Raw genomic sequence first — 16,194 nt, 5'->3', positions numbered from 1 at the left:
TCTAAATCTCCCATTTCTTGTGTTGTTCCTCAGGATTCTTCTTTTCTCTCAGAGTTAGACAACAGAGCGATATTAACATGCCTTCATTAACCATGAAGACACTTGTTTTCAGTCTCTCTTATTAAAAAAAAATTACCTTATTTACAACAGCATCATATTAAACTAGTAATCCATTAAGATGATGATAATCTGGTGATTTTAATGTTGTCTATCCAGTTAATTCTCCAGCATGTTTACAGTCTGCCTACTCTGACATCCCTTTTATTCAATCGCTTCCTCCACACACAGGCTTTTCACAACATTGTCTGAGGCAATATAATTTCAACACCTTTCCTCTTACCATTGAACATACCAGCCCCTGGCCTCTTCCTCCCCTTCTATCCTATTCCAGTATTTGTTCTAGCATCTTCCTGCTCTGTGCACAGGTCTAGTTCGGAATATTCTCAGCCTTCAGTCATAAAAATCCTTCCAGTGGTTTTTCTCCCACCAAATGCTGGGAGAAATGAGCCTATCCATTACACACCTCCTCATTCCCCTACTTATGCTGCATTAAAGTTTAATCCCAGTGTAAAAGCCAAGTTGAACAAAGCCCAAGTTACATTATACTCTCTGCAAGTAGCATGTGAACATTAAGGAACTCAAGCCAAGGCAGCAGGGGGCCTGTATGGATGAACAAGAACCTCCTGACCAAACTCAAATATAAAAAGGAAGCATACAAGAGACTGAAGTAGGGGCAGATGACCCTGGAAAAATACAAAGACATTGAGTACACAGGGAAAGGGCTAGGAAAGCAAGGCCCATCTGGAGTTGAATCTGGCAATGGATGTTAAGGACAATGCGAAGGGCTTTTCACAGGGACATCAGCACAAAAAATGACTTGGGAAAACACAAGCCCATAGCTGAATGGGGCAGGGAACCTGGTGACATAGTACGTGCAGAAGGCTGTGGTACTCACTGCCTTCTTCATCTCGACCTTTACGGAGAAGATTTGCCTTCAGGAATCCCAGGTCCTCTACACCAGTGGGAAAGCATAGTGCAAGGAAGCCCTACCCTAGGTGGAAAAGGATCACATTAGGGAACATTTAAACAAACTGAGTATATACAAGTGCATGGGACCTGGTGAGATACACACGTGAGTGCCAAGGAAACTGGCTGGTATCATTGTGAGGCCACTCTCAATTATCTTTGAAAAGTCCCAGTGATCAGGGGAGGTAAATGGACAGTGAGGTGGACTGAAAACGGCCTGTAACTGCCAAGCTCAGAAGGCTGTCATTAGTGGCATGAAGTACAGCTTCAAGTCAACCCACTGGTAGAGTACTCCAGGATCTGATACTCATCCAATATTTTTATAAATCTTCATTAAGGCCCTAGATGAAGGGTTAGACTATACGCTCAGTAAGTCTGCAGGTAATATATAACTGGTAGGAGTGGTCAATACATCACTCCATAAGGACCTTGAGACACTGGAGAAACGAGCTGACATGAGTCACATGAAGTGCAACAAAGGGAAATGCCAAGTCCTGCACGTGGGGAAGGAAATAAGCCCAGGCACCAATACATGTGGGAAGCCAACAGGCTGCAAAGCAACTTTACAGAAAAGGACATGGAGGTTCTGGTGGACAAGTTTAATGTAAGCCAGCAACATGCCTACACAGCAAATAATGTCCAAAAACTTCTGGGCCGCATTAGGAACAGCACTGCCAGCAGGCCAAGGCAGGTCATCCCTCCTTGCTACTCAGCGCTGGTGAGCCAGCTTCCCAGTACAAGAGAGACATGGATACACTGGAGCAAGTCCAGCTTGCCACGAATATGATTAAAGACTTGGAGCATCTGACACACAGGGAGAGGCTGAGAAAGCTGGACTGTTTAGCCAGAAGAGCTGGTTAGGACCTAAATGTGTAAAAATACTTGATAGGAGGGTGTAAAGAAGACAGAACCAGACTCGCAGTGAAAGGTCAAGAGTCAACGGGCACAAACTGAAATATAGGAAATTCCATTTAAACACAAGAAAATAAAAAACTTGTTCACTGTGAGGGTGGCTGAATACTGGAACAGGCTGCCTGGAGAGGCTGTGGAGTCTCCATCCTTGAGATATTCAAAACCAGACTGGATGAGCTCCTGAGCAACCTGCTCTAGCTGACCCTGCTTTGAGCAGTGGGTTCAAACCAGATGATTTCCAGAGATCCCTTCCAATGTCCCAGCAATTCTATGATCCTACGAAAACTCTCATATTCAAACTTCTAGCTACTGGATTGGACTGAATTACTTTAAACGAATGCCTGTCTAAATGATCAGCAACACGTTCAGTGCTTATAACTAGGTCTCAAAGATCGCCAGGGTGCTGAAAGCTTGGTTCAGGTAGAATTGCATTAACGGTACAAATGTTTCCCAAAATAATAACTTAATAACTGAATCTCAGAAAAAAAAAATGCTGTTACTACTGGCAATTCCATCTTTTACTAAAGGTATTTAGTCAGACACCTGAGAACAGGAGAAGTTGTCAACAATTAAAGTGCAAATCAATTTTTTACAAAAAAGATTTCATACCATCCTGAAATTCAGAATAAAGTCCCGCTGAGAAGAGACATTTTAGCTGCCCCAAACCCAAGCACGATAGGCACAAATGCAAATAGTTAATTTGGAGTGCCTTACACCACACTGAAATTTGGCAGGAGTGCAGAAGATCCTTGTCTTTTTTCCTAAGGAAAAAGGTTCTAATTACACTAGAACTAAAAGGGAAGGCAGTTTTACCAAATAAAAAGACTGTAATTGCCTGTCTGCTAAGTGGAACAGCTGCAGTAATTAAAAACACGCTAATGCCCTTTAGCTATTCAACTGGACTGTATCAAGGTCAGTTTTTAAACAACCTGCACCAGGATCCTCTAAACAGTATCTCAGTCCCCCTAACACATGAGTGAGATACCACCCAAGAGTTCATCCTGTCAAAAGCCTAGGTGTTTGCTTTTCTGTACCATCTAGCTTTTTGTTGTACGGACAGAAACACTATGTTTTAACTACTTTTTTCCTGTTCTGTGCAAGAGAACAAACTATAACTTTCAAATGCAAGACTAGCAATACTGTCTGGATACACATCTGATACACATCTGCACATACCCCTGATACACATCTGCACATAAAGTAGAAAAACGAACAGATTTTCTCAGAAAATCAAACTAAATATGGATAAACACTGCTATACAGTTGTATTTCAAAGTAAGCTTCAAACTCAACAGAAGTATGATAATAAAGGCTAGGCAAATGCTAAACATCACAGAAGCATGTGGCAGTGATTTGGACTGACAAACTCGAGTCACAACACAAAAGACACAGCTTTTATCTTAAAAGAATGCTAAACCAGGTAAGAGCACTCCAGCTTCTGTCATGAACACTGACATGGAGCTATATGCTAGTATGCACATTAATTATACTTTCAGTGTCTTACCAATCAATAAGATAGATGTCTGGAGTTAAGTTATTTTTTTTGAAGTGAGCAAATAACTTTGGCAGATTTTCTTCAAAGAATACCTCAAATGCCGCAAAGTAAGTCAACATCTGGGAAAATACAATGGGGAGAAAAAAGCAGTTAGCCGTATTAATACGCTTACATGTATTATCTGTTGTTGGAGTAATGCTCTTCAAAACCAGGACTGTACAAATTACACGATACAATAAAAAGCTAGACATTTATATAAAGGACAGCATCTGCAAGCACACGGAGTTTAAGATCCGCCCCGCATACTGTTCTCACACTAAACAATGTAATTACTGCTTTGGGTCTTGGCCAGCTTCCTTTGGAAAGAAAAATACCAGCAGGAGAGAAGTTATTTGCCGATTTATCAAAATAATTATGATAACAGAATGGTGTTTTATGCTTGTGGCAGTAATTTAATATTACATCAAATAAAATCCAAGGCCCAATGGATTATAAAATGAAATATCAAACCAGAATAACTTAACAGTCCACAGCAAGAGTGAAGCATCCAGTTGGCTTCAATAATAAATCATGTTCTAACATCAAAGCCTCTTTTATACTATACTTTTAAAACGAGACAATAGCATTTCTACTGCAAAGAGGGAGCGACAAAGTTCACACATTAAAGTGAAAGATCAAGACAAAACACCTATGCAAGAGAAACAGATTGTAACTTCCATCTGACACCATAACTTCCAAACTGTACTGCTTTTAATGCAAAGACTTACATGTTATTTTAAAATACGAATATTTAGGTCAATTTTCGTAACAGAGGGCATGGAAAAAGAAAATTTTCCAATCCAACTAAGACTTAAAAACAAAAAGCTTTTTAGCTCTCTCCCTCTCCCCTCTGCCCTGTCCTCTTAATACTATAGGGAAAAAAGTTAAGCAAAGTCCTTGAATGCTTCAGCAATTTTAATTACAATATCCCAATAAAAGCAACAAAGAATGGCTGTGATTTCTTCAAAGTTGTATGGACATACTTCTCCCCTAAGACACCATAACAGTAAAGGGAAAAGAGGTGCATTTTGGAGTCTTTTGTTTGAAATCCTATTAAAGGATAACAGATTTATTTCCCTGTTTTTTTAATGTCCTTACAGAATTTCTTCTCTTTTCATCTGAATGAAGTGACAGATGGTGGTCTACCTTCATTAACAGCAGCAAATAAAAAATTAAGCCTGGTACTCAGTAAGAGTATAAAGTTATACATACAAAGTTATGTAAAATCTCTGAACTGTCAGTTACTGAGAAACAGCTTCACAGCAAGCATGAAATGAGAAATCTAGAAACCCACTTTAGAGAACTGTACAACTGAAATAGCTTCCCAGTATGGATTTTTAAATGCATGAAATCCAAGCATCAGTTGAGATCTGTGAGTATAAAGAAGGAAGCAGGTAATGCAACAGTCCTACTTACAAAATTATTTGTTTACATGCTAGCACCACAGTAAGAGTTCTACTAAAGCGTTTCAAAAGTATTTTTGAGAAGGGATCTTACAGACAACTGCTACAATCACATCTATTGATAGTAACGCATGCAGCTCTACTAGAAATGCAACAGCAGTTTAGGTATTTATCTTGATCAAATCAACCTTCAACAAGACATTTACTTAGTAGTAATGTAAAAAATCCTAGTTTAATAAAACTGTAACCAACAAAATAAATCAAGACAAATTGGTATAAATTACTATCATTTCCACAACTAACTTATGCTGGTTTTATTTCTTTAAATTCATCATACGTTAACACAAATGAGCATTTGTTTATTAAGCTGGAAAACCAACACAAAAGTATGAGGGTAAACAGCAGATCGGTATTAACCATTAACCACAGGAAGACAAAACTGTCTCACTTCATGTCTCACTACTCTGTTTGAAATAATAGGTACAAAGTTTTCCTTGTAGCGTGAATCATGGCTTTGTGATTTCATGGTATGTTAATATTCTTTCCCGTATCACCATCTCTACTCTTCTGTAAGCATTCATTTATCATGTAGTCGCTACTTAGCCAGAACCAAACAGCACTATCCAAGAGCACATGAAATACTATTTCAGCCAAAAAAAAAAAAAAAAAAAAAATCTTATTCTAGCAACTTTCTGTCCAAAATCATCTTCACAAGCATGCTATTTGCACACTTAATGCATGAACATGTCCTCTTTTTCCAAGTACATTAATGGAGATGATTGATACCACTTATAGCAATGCTGTCTGTGCTGTGGTACACCTCCCCATGGGCATTTACAACTGATGAGATTCAGGGGCGGCAACAGGGAATCACATACTGCTTTTCCAGCAGGAAATACCAATAGGATCCTTTCTGTCCTACTGCTTAAGCAACAAACGCGACTGTTGATGTCATCCATTCCCTTGCTTTATTTCTCCCATCTGAACTCTTGAGAAGCAGATCCTTTCTTCATAGTGTTAAAAGGTAAATAAGTGAAAAAGAAATACAAAACATCATATATTTTACAAAAAAAAAAATACTTTTAAAGTAAATTAAGAACACATTTCAGGAGATGTGTCTTACTTTGCTATGGTACACAAGCAGGCCAGTATACATGCTAACAAGGAATTTCAGAGCCTCCAGAGAGAACCAGGCAACCAGCACCACTGAAAATCGGAGGGGTGTGGCTCATCTGATTCCCCCAGGCTCCTTTTCAAACACAGCTGCCACACTAAGAGATGGGAAATCTGGTTCTCCCTGCAACCCATTCATTTGGGATAAAAAGCACCTTCAAGGCACTTCGAACATTAAGGTGTTTTCAGCTTTCAACTACAGTGCCCAATTTGAAAACTACATACAATAATATTCACATGACTATTCTCTGAACATCATAAAATAGCAGCTGAACAATTTCACTCACCTGCCTGTTCAAAAAGGTTAGTGGGCTGGTTTTTAGTTAGGTTTTTTGAAGGGGGTGCACGTGTGTTGAGTTTTTTTGTTTATCAACCATGTTGCTTTAAAATAAATCTGACTTATTTTCCCGTATGTATATGAGCCCGTATGTATGTTTTTTTCTTAAACTTTCCCTACACATATCTACAACATGTTGATTACAGTTTTCTTGCATACTTACAAGGCCATGGTCCACACGGAAAAATGCCATCTGACAGGGTTTATTTAAAAGATTAGAAAAAGCAATGAAGGCATCTGCAGTATCCAAGTTCAAGATCAATACCGCTGCTATGAACGACATGCCCTGTACCTGAAGAAAGAAGTGTTACCATTCGGCATTAACTGTACTTTTCCAAGAATACAGTCTCATTTTGTCCTCACAATCGCTAGTGTTTAGTGCACTTGCTGAGCTGACGAATTTTGCAAAATGTTCAGAAAGGCACATGACCCTTTGGTATTGCATGTTCTGAGTATGGAAGCTGACGACCCCCATGTTGCCTCTTTTCAAAGACTAAGTAAAACTCCTAAGACAGGCTAGGATGCCAGCACTTCCAAATAAGCAGAATAAAGACCTTTTTGAAGAATCAGCTGCTTTTAGGTAATCCCTGTTCTTCTACGGATAGGTTATATATACCCCTATGTGTGGAAAGCTGGACTAGGACACTAGAGATAAAGCCTGTTCTTTCCTTTTTCAATCAATTGCCAGCAGTTACAGACAACCGCAACAACTCATTTGACAAGCAATACCATTTTAAGATTAAGCTCATGTTTCATTTACCATAAGCTCATGATGTTGCTGCATTTTTCTACAAAGTATGCTATGGAATCGATGCTGAATTTAGGCAAGGTTCCCTTACTCAGAGGGTGTGGCACTGCCACTGCAGTCACATGGACCACACGTGACAGTCCTTCCTGCAAACTTGAGGAACAAGCTCCTTCCCAACACAGGAACGGGTTCCATGCCAAATGAAGCCCACTACTTGATCTGGCCTTCTTCTAATTTGCCAGCAGTCACATTCAGCAGGTTTTGCCAAGCATTGCATGCTACTCACAGAACAGGAACATTCTCTTTCTACATTTGCCTTCTCTAAAACAATGGCTCCCGAATAAAGAATGAGCTCTTTATATATAAATCTATATATATCTCCCTGCTCCTGGAAAAAAGACTAAATGAAGTATCTGAAATCCACTCAGTCCTCTCATAATTGCTACTTCAAATACTTTGAAGGAGCTCATGCAGCCTCAATGGGTGCTAAGGCACAGAAATGCATATCAAGAAGACTAAGGTACTCAACTCAGCAGAATCGTCTCAGTAAGACTGCCATTAAGAACAGTATGTACTTCAAAGCACCAATTCAACCACATCTTCTCTTTTTACTCTAATCTTCAGGAACTACATATATGTACTTTTGAGTACATAATTTAACCTGTTAAAAAGCTTAAATCTAGCACCAGAATCATTATATACACTTCTCAAGCCCGCATTGGAATAGAAGAAAGCACACAGAAACCCCACAAAATTATTTAATCCTGGTCTACAAAGGACCAATTAACATAATCCTTCCTCCTCCTAGTTCTCCCTCCCCATCCCTGAAAAAAAATTTCTTCACTTACATAGCCTACGTCAGGTCTGTAACAAGTATAGGCTCCTAAAATACTGTGCAACGTGTCATGGTAAGGACCACCCTGTAATTAAACAAAAACAAGACAATATATCAGAGTATATAACAAACATTAAAAACCTTTCAGTGCTACAGACAGCATCCATTGCTTCTGACAAAGGACACATTTCCCTATGCAACTTTGAACAGCCATAACACATTTATTACAAATGCATACAGTTCATCCAACTCATCAATTACATCTTAAATCATTATACAAGAGGAATGCAAGCCTAAGACATTCCTTATAGCTTAGCAGCACTTTGGCAACAATAGTAGAAAGTAGAACACTAATGAACTACTCAATTGTCTATTAGACTGGAGGCAGAATTCAACCACGAAGAAAATAGTTAACAACAATATGCCATAACACACACAGAGTATTATCAAGAATGACATGTATAGCTAAAAAGAACTCAACGTTGCTGACTATTAACAGATGCTATATCTTACAGTAAGTACTGCACTTAAAAATGTTCATTTATCACAATCTAAACTTTTTACAGGGTTGCTGAAATTTGTGTACAGAAAGACAAAATACCTGGTTAAAATGAGTAGTTAAAGCACATGAGAAACATAAAAGTTCAATTGGTTTTGCATGGAACCAAAAAAAGGCCACAAAACCTTGCTTGCTTGAGCTGTACTCTCTCTCATCTTATATTTGCAACGCAGCAGTGTTGATTCACTGACTTGGAGACACCTGCATCACTTCATCAGACAGAAAACCAGCATGAACTGGGCGAGATGAATCATGCTGATTAGCCAACAGATTGGGGGTTTTTGCCTCTTCCAAATGTACAGTACCTCGAAGTTACTCTTTTCTAGATTACATATGGTTTTCAAAAATCTTTATGAAATTTTTCCTCTTGTCTACCCCTTCAGACTTGAACTCAATGGGCTGTTTCAACCAAGATAGAGGCAAGATTATGTAAATTTAATTTCTCTGAGAAGTCAAGACAAAAGTTAACATTGCTTACCTGCTGGAATATACAGAGATTAGGAAATGTTCTTGAGATATCCAGTTTTATTAACTCCAAGCTTGCTTCTTTGTCAGCTGCAGAAAATCCAGCATCTACAAAAGCCAAGTTTTTGCATTTATTACATGGATCAAGCATAGGCCCTTTTCCCTTCCATCCCTCAGTAAGGGTTAGCTTTTGCACAGTTCATTTATTTCAATGCAAATGATAGGGGAATAAGGGTGCCTATCCCAAGAGATTGGACAATTCCCTGAATTCAGCATACAGCCTAAGAAGCAAGAATGTCCCGAGTCAAAGCAAACCTACAGTGCATATTGACACTGAATACATTTCAAAGTGATGAGGGGAAAGACACAGGGCAAGGCAGGCCAGGCACTTTACTGGCATCTGCTGACAAGACATTCAACAGACACAAGCCTGTTAACCTGTGACCTCTCACCCTCAACACAGTTTCCCAGTGGCTCCTGAAATAGCTACCTCTGTGGAAAGGCTGTGGTGGGAGGGAGAAGTTCTAAAGCAGAAGCATTTGACGGATGCCACTTATCTCTACCACTGTCAGCTCTCCTGTGCCCAAAATCACATTTATTTACTCTTTGTACATGTTGTTAAACATCATGGACTCACTCAACACGCTCTCCATAACTGAAATGGCTCTCATACAAAGTACATTTCTAAAGTATTAGTTTTCTTTCTGATATTAAAAAAGTTTTATTTCTATTTTGCCTGTTCTGTAAGTATAGTTGGGAATTACCCACTGCTATTTACTGAGCAATCAAAAACCAAGAACTGTCACTGGCCAATGCTTACACCAACCACATGAGCATATACCCTCCAGGAAATAAAGTGGCAGAGGAAGCTGGAAATGTACTATATGTCATCTTAGGTAAGATGCAGACAGTCTTAAGAGAACAAAATAAGAGATTTCCAATAAAACATATTTTTCTGTTGATATGTCAGTATGCACGTCCTCCTTTTTCTGCTCAGCAAATTATTTACCAAAGGCAATTTCAAGCATCTGCATGCAGTTTTATACTTTCTCAAAAACAGACAACTCTTCCAATCAATTAGTAAGTCTCATACCACTTCATCTGCAAAAATAAATAGCTGCTCTCTGGAATACACCCAAGAGATAGGCTCAAAGCTGCAATAAGGTACTAAAATGCAATTTTCTGCTATAATCTGAGTTTCAATTCCAAAATTACAGATGCAGAAAAGTATTTTAGTGTTGCAATTCAAATTATAATCCCCAAACTTTCCTAGTTTTTCTAAAAATTAGCACCAAATAAGAACTGTACCTAAACATAGTTTATAAAAAAAATTAACAAGTGTGTTTTAGAATAGACTATAGTTTCATTGAGAATAAAGAATACAATTATTTCCTGCTTTCTTTTTACCAGAGGCATCTTTATAGTTGAATTCGTTTGTTTAAAACCTATAATTTCATTTTAAGGAACAATTTTACAAAATCTCTTATTTTGTAACACAGCATAAATCCTTCACGAAAAGCGTACCTTCACATTCTACTTCAGCTGCTCCTGTGCTACGTGATCGCCATTTCTCTTTAGCACGAGCCAGGCAAATATCATACAGTTCTAGAAAAAGAAAAACAGAGGAAACCAAGTCCACTATTTGTATATGCTCATGCCTACTGTCAGATACTAATTACCTACCACAGGAGCAACAGGCACCAGCCATTACAAGTAACTGTATCTCTAACACAGTAATTGAATTCTAAGTAGGTTATGGTTCTGAAAGGCTCGTTCCACCGACCTGTAACTTAAGATTAAGTGAAAAGGAAAGGCACTCTAGGCACAAGTTGCATTTTATGTTCAAGCATTCACTTTTCTTGCAGAGCACTGCTGTTCAGAACTATAGTCTGAATGGATAATTGGGCTAAGTCTAGAAAATTCCATGTAAGAACTACACCCAAAGTAACTAAGCCAAGCACAGAAAAGCAGCACAACACAGCAGGAGCACAGGCCATCTAGCACATTTCCATGTTGGAATTAATTATATATGTTAGTCTTTCAGAGCTGTTTTTCTGTACTCTGAAGTAGCACACTATTTCTATTTTCACAAACATACACTCTTAAAAAGTATAAATTCTCCCAGGGGTCTCTTAATCTCTCACAAACCTAATGTCTTGCTCTAAATCAAAGGAAGCATGCTATATGCATACTCATAGGCATTACAAAATAAACAATTTTAAGTTTCAAAAAGAGAAAAAAAAAAAAGCTTGAGTCATTAATTCTGACCATCTCCATCTAATATCAAAGCAAGACACAGTGACAGCAATAATCAGAAACAATTCACAGCAGCAGTCCTAGAGCAGTTACAAGATCAAAAGACACTGTATTTTTGAACAAAACATGTCAAAGCACCACAAAAAGCATAACTAGATAACATCTCTCCACACCCAAACACCGTAATAAATACAAGACCATCCCATTATTATTTCACTTCATAAGACAATGTAGACAAAACAACAGTCTCACCATGGGTGATGTTTAACTCGTTGCCAATTGCCAAGCTCCAGACTTTGCCTCTCACACTGGGTGGGATGCCCTGCCACCATAGCTCTCGAACTTTACGGGAACAACACCTGTTTAAAATAAAACAGATTATTCTAAGAAATATCTCATTGCCAGTTGAATTGCTGATGTGTCCTCCTACCCCTACTGAAGGGATCCAAACCAAAATGAACATCAATAGGCCAAGAAGTCAAACGTCACTTGCATATACTCATTCTTTAGTACTATTTTGCTTTGAACTATAAGGGAAAGCTTACTTCCTTCCAAGTTAATGGTTTATTTTGACAGAAGCACTGCAATGACAATATCCATAATCAGCAACCATACTTGACCAGCAAGAATCATAGGGCACAGAAATAAACATATGAAAATGTAATCCATATCTATGTCACTGCCTGTGCTAACCCACTCAGCTTTGCAGCTCTAATTCCCCAGAAAAATGCATAAAGATATAACAACTTCTATGTGGGAGCATGAAAGACACTTCAACAGAACACAGGCTTTGAAATGGCTGCAGCTGATGCTCATCAATCTGAGAGCCCAGCAGAAGGAAGAGAACAGCACCCAAACACCAATGAAATTTTGTGGTAGTGACAAAAACCAAAACAATTCATTTATCTAAAAGCAGATTCTGAACTAAAATGTAAAATACTGAATACACTGGGTAACTTCTAGATTTATAACCAATACAGGAAAACGTGTCCTTATTTTAACAGCAGTCATTACAAATGCATCTTCAAATACTAACGACAGACACATAAATCTGCAATTTGCTTACACTCAATTTCTTACTTCATTTCTCCAGAAAAATATTTTCCAACAAATTCCATCCATATTTTTAATGTGTATTCTCAGGACAACTTAATTCCACAATTAAGCAAATTGCAATTGTGAGGGCTGTGGAGGCTGGTTTTTGTTGTGGTGGTGGTTATATGCGGGGAGGGGGGCTGTTTTTTTTTTTTTACGATGACTAGCAAAGTTTATTAAAAACTAGATAGTGAAGGTAGCTTACCAACTGCCTGTGCTGTGTCTTTGTAGGAAATCTTTTAGCACTTAATATTTTTTTAAAATAACTTTTTCCCTACTTCTCTTTTCCATCACTTGATTATCTCAGCAGGTAAACCACTCTGTAATTAAAGAGGCTTCAGAATACCATATGCGTACTCCAATTTACATTTGATAACATCAACAGCTCAAGTAGTCAAAAAAAGCTCATTTTAGACAAATTCATGGTGTTCAAGCATTATCCTTTTACATTCTCTACCACAGATCACTTCTCAGTGTTTCACAGTTCCTGAACATCCTGAACCTCCACTAAAGACAAGCAAGAACTGCATCTCTTCCAGTCACCTTGTAGAAATAATGAAACATGTTGCTCATTTTCTTTGTAGCGACTTTGAAACAAAACTATACTTGCTAACTTTGCAACTTTCTTTCATGATACCAATTCAGCAATTTTAATTAAAACTCAGTATAACATACTGTCTTACATAGTTTCCCAGTTGGGTAAGATTTCATTGTTCCAAGTTAAAACAGCGTTGCCGATACTGTCTTCCAGTTTACAGCGTTCTTCCAGTTGTTTCTTTCTCTTCTGGGCTTCTTTAAGCTCTGCAGAAAAGCAATTTCCTTTTTAAGTTAATAAAACCAGAAACCAAACATTCAGAGTCAGCTACTCACAGCTATACAGCCATGTGAGAGCACACTATATTCCCCTAAATGTATAGTGGAATGTTCAAATTCTGAAGACTTCCCAGACATACGGCAAGCTAAGCAGTGACACCAAATGTGAATAAAGAACAAAGTGGAACTATGCATAAGGTTCATTTTCGACGGATGGGATAAAGGCAGTTGGATAATACATGGCTTCCTTGACCCTTCAAGTGTAACCACATCAGTAACTTTGAATTAGCAGCACTTACAGCAACAGCCCCATCTAGTAGGACAGGTCAGACTGTCTCCTAATAAAGCCTCCTCTCTTTTTTCATGGCAGACTCAAAAATACAGGCTAAAAACAATACAAATTTTGTATTTTGTTTTCACTCTTATGTGTTGTCTATAGAAATTACACTTTAGATACACTGTCAGGAAATGACAAGAGCCACATTTTTGATGTTACTTAGCATATGGTTAATCTAAATGTCATACATCACAAATACATATACTGGAAACCTTCAGCTCATTAAAACCTTAACATTTTTCACGTTTAGTTTAAACATATTTTACATTTTTGCATTATCAGTCAGTATTTCTTCTTGCATCATGAACCACTATTTTTTTACCAGCAAATTTGTTAAAATCCAATTTAACAAATGCAGGCGAACATTCTTTGTAGCAGCACAGTGAAAACACACGATATGTGTGTGCACACACACAGTCTGCAATACGGGAAGGTATTGACCAGGCAAGGAAAACTAACTGAAGAACAGCAGTACCACGAACAAGGTCTTTGGAATGAACAAATACAACCTGATGGGTCCATTTTAAAACCCAACAGAAGCTGTGCCAGAGCAGGAACCATGCCAACTGTCTCAAAATATTTTCAGCTTTCATAAAAGCTCTTCGTAAGCCTGTCTAAATTCTGCCTTTGAATTTTTCTCCAGACAAAAAGAGGGTGTTTACACTCTTTGATTTCCTGACGTCTACACAATACATCACTCTGCAAAGTTTTTCATCTGGAGTGGCTTAAGGGAAAACGGGTTTGTCAGAGTATTTATCTGGACGGAATGACATACTCCAGTCCAGTGAAGACAGAGCAAGGACCTGGCCCATTGCCTAACCTGAGTGTCATCCCAGTTCTCCCACATCATCTACCCTACGTGCAAAGAAAGAATAAAGAAAGTCCTTTGGACTACTACTCATTAAGTGGATATACTAACATGGGAGTCACATGAAGTGAGAACTTCACTGGTAGGTGTATGATGTTCAAAATCACAAGAGGATACTTTCATTAATATGTCAACTGCAGAAAGCAAGCAAGTCCTGTGCTCTTATCACCTTTCCACTATTTCATATGGCTCAGGGGTCTGGCCAGCTGGGAAGAAAAAAATATTTCCAGTAGCTCTTACTGGACACAAAACTTCTATGAGTCCATACTTCCTATTATTGCAATTGTTTTTCATTAGAAAATCCAGGTGGTCAAAAATATCAGCAGAAGGAAACCACTGCTGTAAGCTCTACCAGATACGCATGGTACAGTGTTGCTGAGACACTTCTGTGAACAATGTTAGACAAGAAATTATGAGCAAAACCTTGGGAAAGCTGTAAATTTTAAGTTAATTTTACAGATTATCAAATAAACATTACCGTGTACATTTGCCTATGTGGAAAATTATGAATTTATTTATATACTACAGCCTTCACAGGTTGTTCCCAACATGAAACCATCAAAAACCCTGTAGTTATGTAAATAAGACAAGTCTTCACTAATTTGACTGATAACCTACTTCAATATATTACTAAATTTTTAAACCCACAAACAGATGCCACTCAATTATTTAAGAGTAACAACTTTAAGAACTAAATTCCTGCTTGATTCTAGGATTGTTTTATTCCTCAGCTTGGAGCAGGGCTTTCTAATGAAACTACCCTCATTCCTCTCTCTTCGCTGGACTGATTCTTCTTGAGGGGAGGTACAGATCCCTCACATTACAGAGCAACAAGTGCATTTCAGCCCCTTAACTTTATTTCTCTCCTCTGAAGACAAGAAATTCCATCACCTCTTTTTTTTGCTTGAACCACCATTTCTTCGTACTGTTGTCTGTGTTTCTGAGCTTCTTCTGCTGGTTTTGCAGGGAGGTTCCTTAAATTTAAAAAAAAAAGAAAATTTTAAAAATTCCATATTTAAAGTTGGAACACTTGTCTAAATAAAATTCTAGACACTTCTAAAAGAAAAGCATATACTGCTTCTTGTCAAAATATTTTATGAAAGGGTAGAGCAACAGATCCTTGGAAAGAATTTTTTTTTTTTGCCAGAGTCAGCAGAAGAGAAGGAAAGAACACTGACCAGCTACGACTACTTTTATACACAAAATATGCTGAGTAATTTCCTTATGTTTGGTAATTTCAGCATTTTTGATACTAAACCAACTGGACCCACAGGCCGATATTACAGAATATACTGGTATACCAAGTTGGAGTTGGTAGTTTTGATTTAAACTGATGCCTATAGATCAGACAGGAGACTGTACTCTCTCTTACTGCTCATTTAAGAGTTACATCCACAACTTTCTTTACCAATGCAGTTATGACTCTCTACACCAGTTTTGTTTCCCCCCCATGCTCGCTGAGACCCCATTTCAATTTTAAAGGCCTAACTCTTCCCTATGGCTTCTAGAGGAAGAAGTGGCACTGGAGTCATCCTCTATATTCTCCAGTTATCAACACCAAGACAATCATTTTGATTTGTGATGAAAACCCGGACTGATAACATCTCTGCCATACAAATACACATGCTCGTGTATCAGACCACGTTAACTTCAAGCTAATCATATTTGTAATTAATATAACCACTATGCATCTCACACAACTACAGGATCACCAAAACAGGAAGTGACTAAGTATTTTGTTCTTCTGTATTACAGAACGCTGTATTGTATTCCTAAGACAGTTTATAGCTTTGTTTAATGAAAGAGGTAAGCAAAAATCCACTTTCACTTTCC

At 38.1% G+C, this 16,194-nt stretch overlaps 1 protein-coding gene across 3 annotated transcripts in view; it reads right to left on the bottom strand.

Moving 5' to 3' along the window:
- Nucleotides 1-16,194, bottom strand: part of TBC1D14 (TBC1 domain family member 14) — a 71,169-nt gene that overhangs the window by 11,580 nt on the left and 43,395 nt on the right. For 2 of the 3 annotated variants that reach the window (XM_086746241.1, XM_086746243.1), the window contains exons 5-12: nucleotides 15,253-15,335; nucleotides 13,027-13,144; nucleotides 11,501-11,607; nucleotides 10,517-10,597; nucleotides 9,006-9,100; nucleotides 7,982-8,053; nucleotides 6,549-6,677; nucleotides 3,443-3,552 (exon numbers count right to left, since the gene is read on the bottom strand). In XM_086746241.1, coding sequence (XP_086602367.1) covers nucleotides 3,443-3,552; nucleotides 6,549-6,677; nucleotides 7,982-8,053; nucleotides 9,006-9,100; nucleotides 10,517-10,597; nucleotides 11,501-11,607; nucleotides 13,027-13,144; nucleotides 15,253-15,335 — 795 coding nt within the window. The remainder of the gene's footprint in view (nucleotides 1-3,442; nucleotides 3,553-6,548; nucleotides 6,678-7,981; nucleotides 8,054-9,005; nucleotides 9,101-10,516; nucleotides 10,598-11,500; nucleotides 11,608-13,026; nucleotides 13,145-15,252; nucleotides 15,336-16,194) is intronic. The other variant, XM_086746242.1, reaches the window with a different exon arrangement.

Source organism: Chlamydotis macqueenii, chromosome 4 (genome assembly GCF_036417535.1).
Source record: "Chlamydotis macqueenii isolate bChlMac1 chromosome 4, bChlMac1.mat, whole genome shotgun sequence".
In the NCBI taxonomy this organism is placed as follows: Eukaryota; Metazoa; Chordata; class Aves; order Otidiformes; family Otididae; genus Chlamydotis; species Chlamydotis macqueenii.
This window is presented reverse-complemented; position numbering and strand designations above follow the sequence as displayed.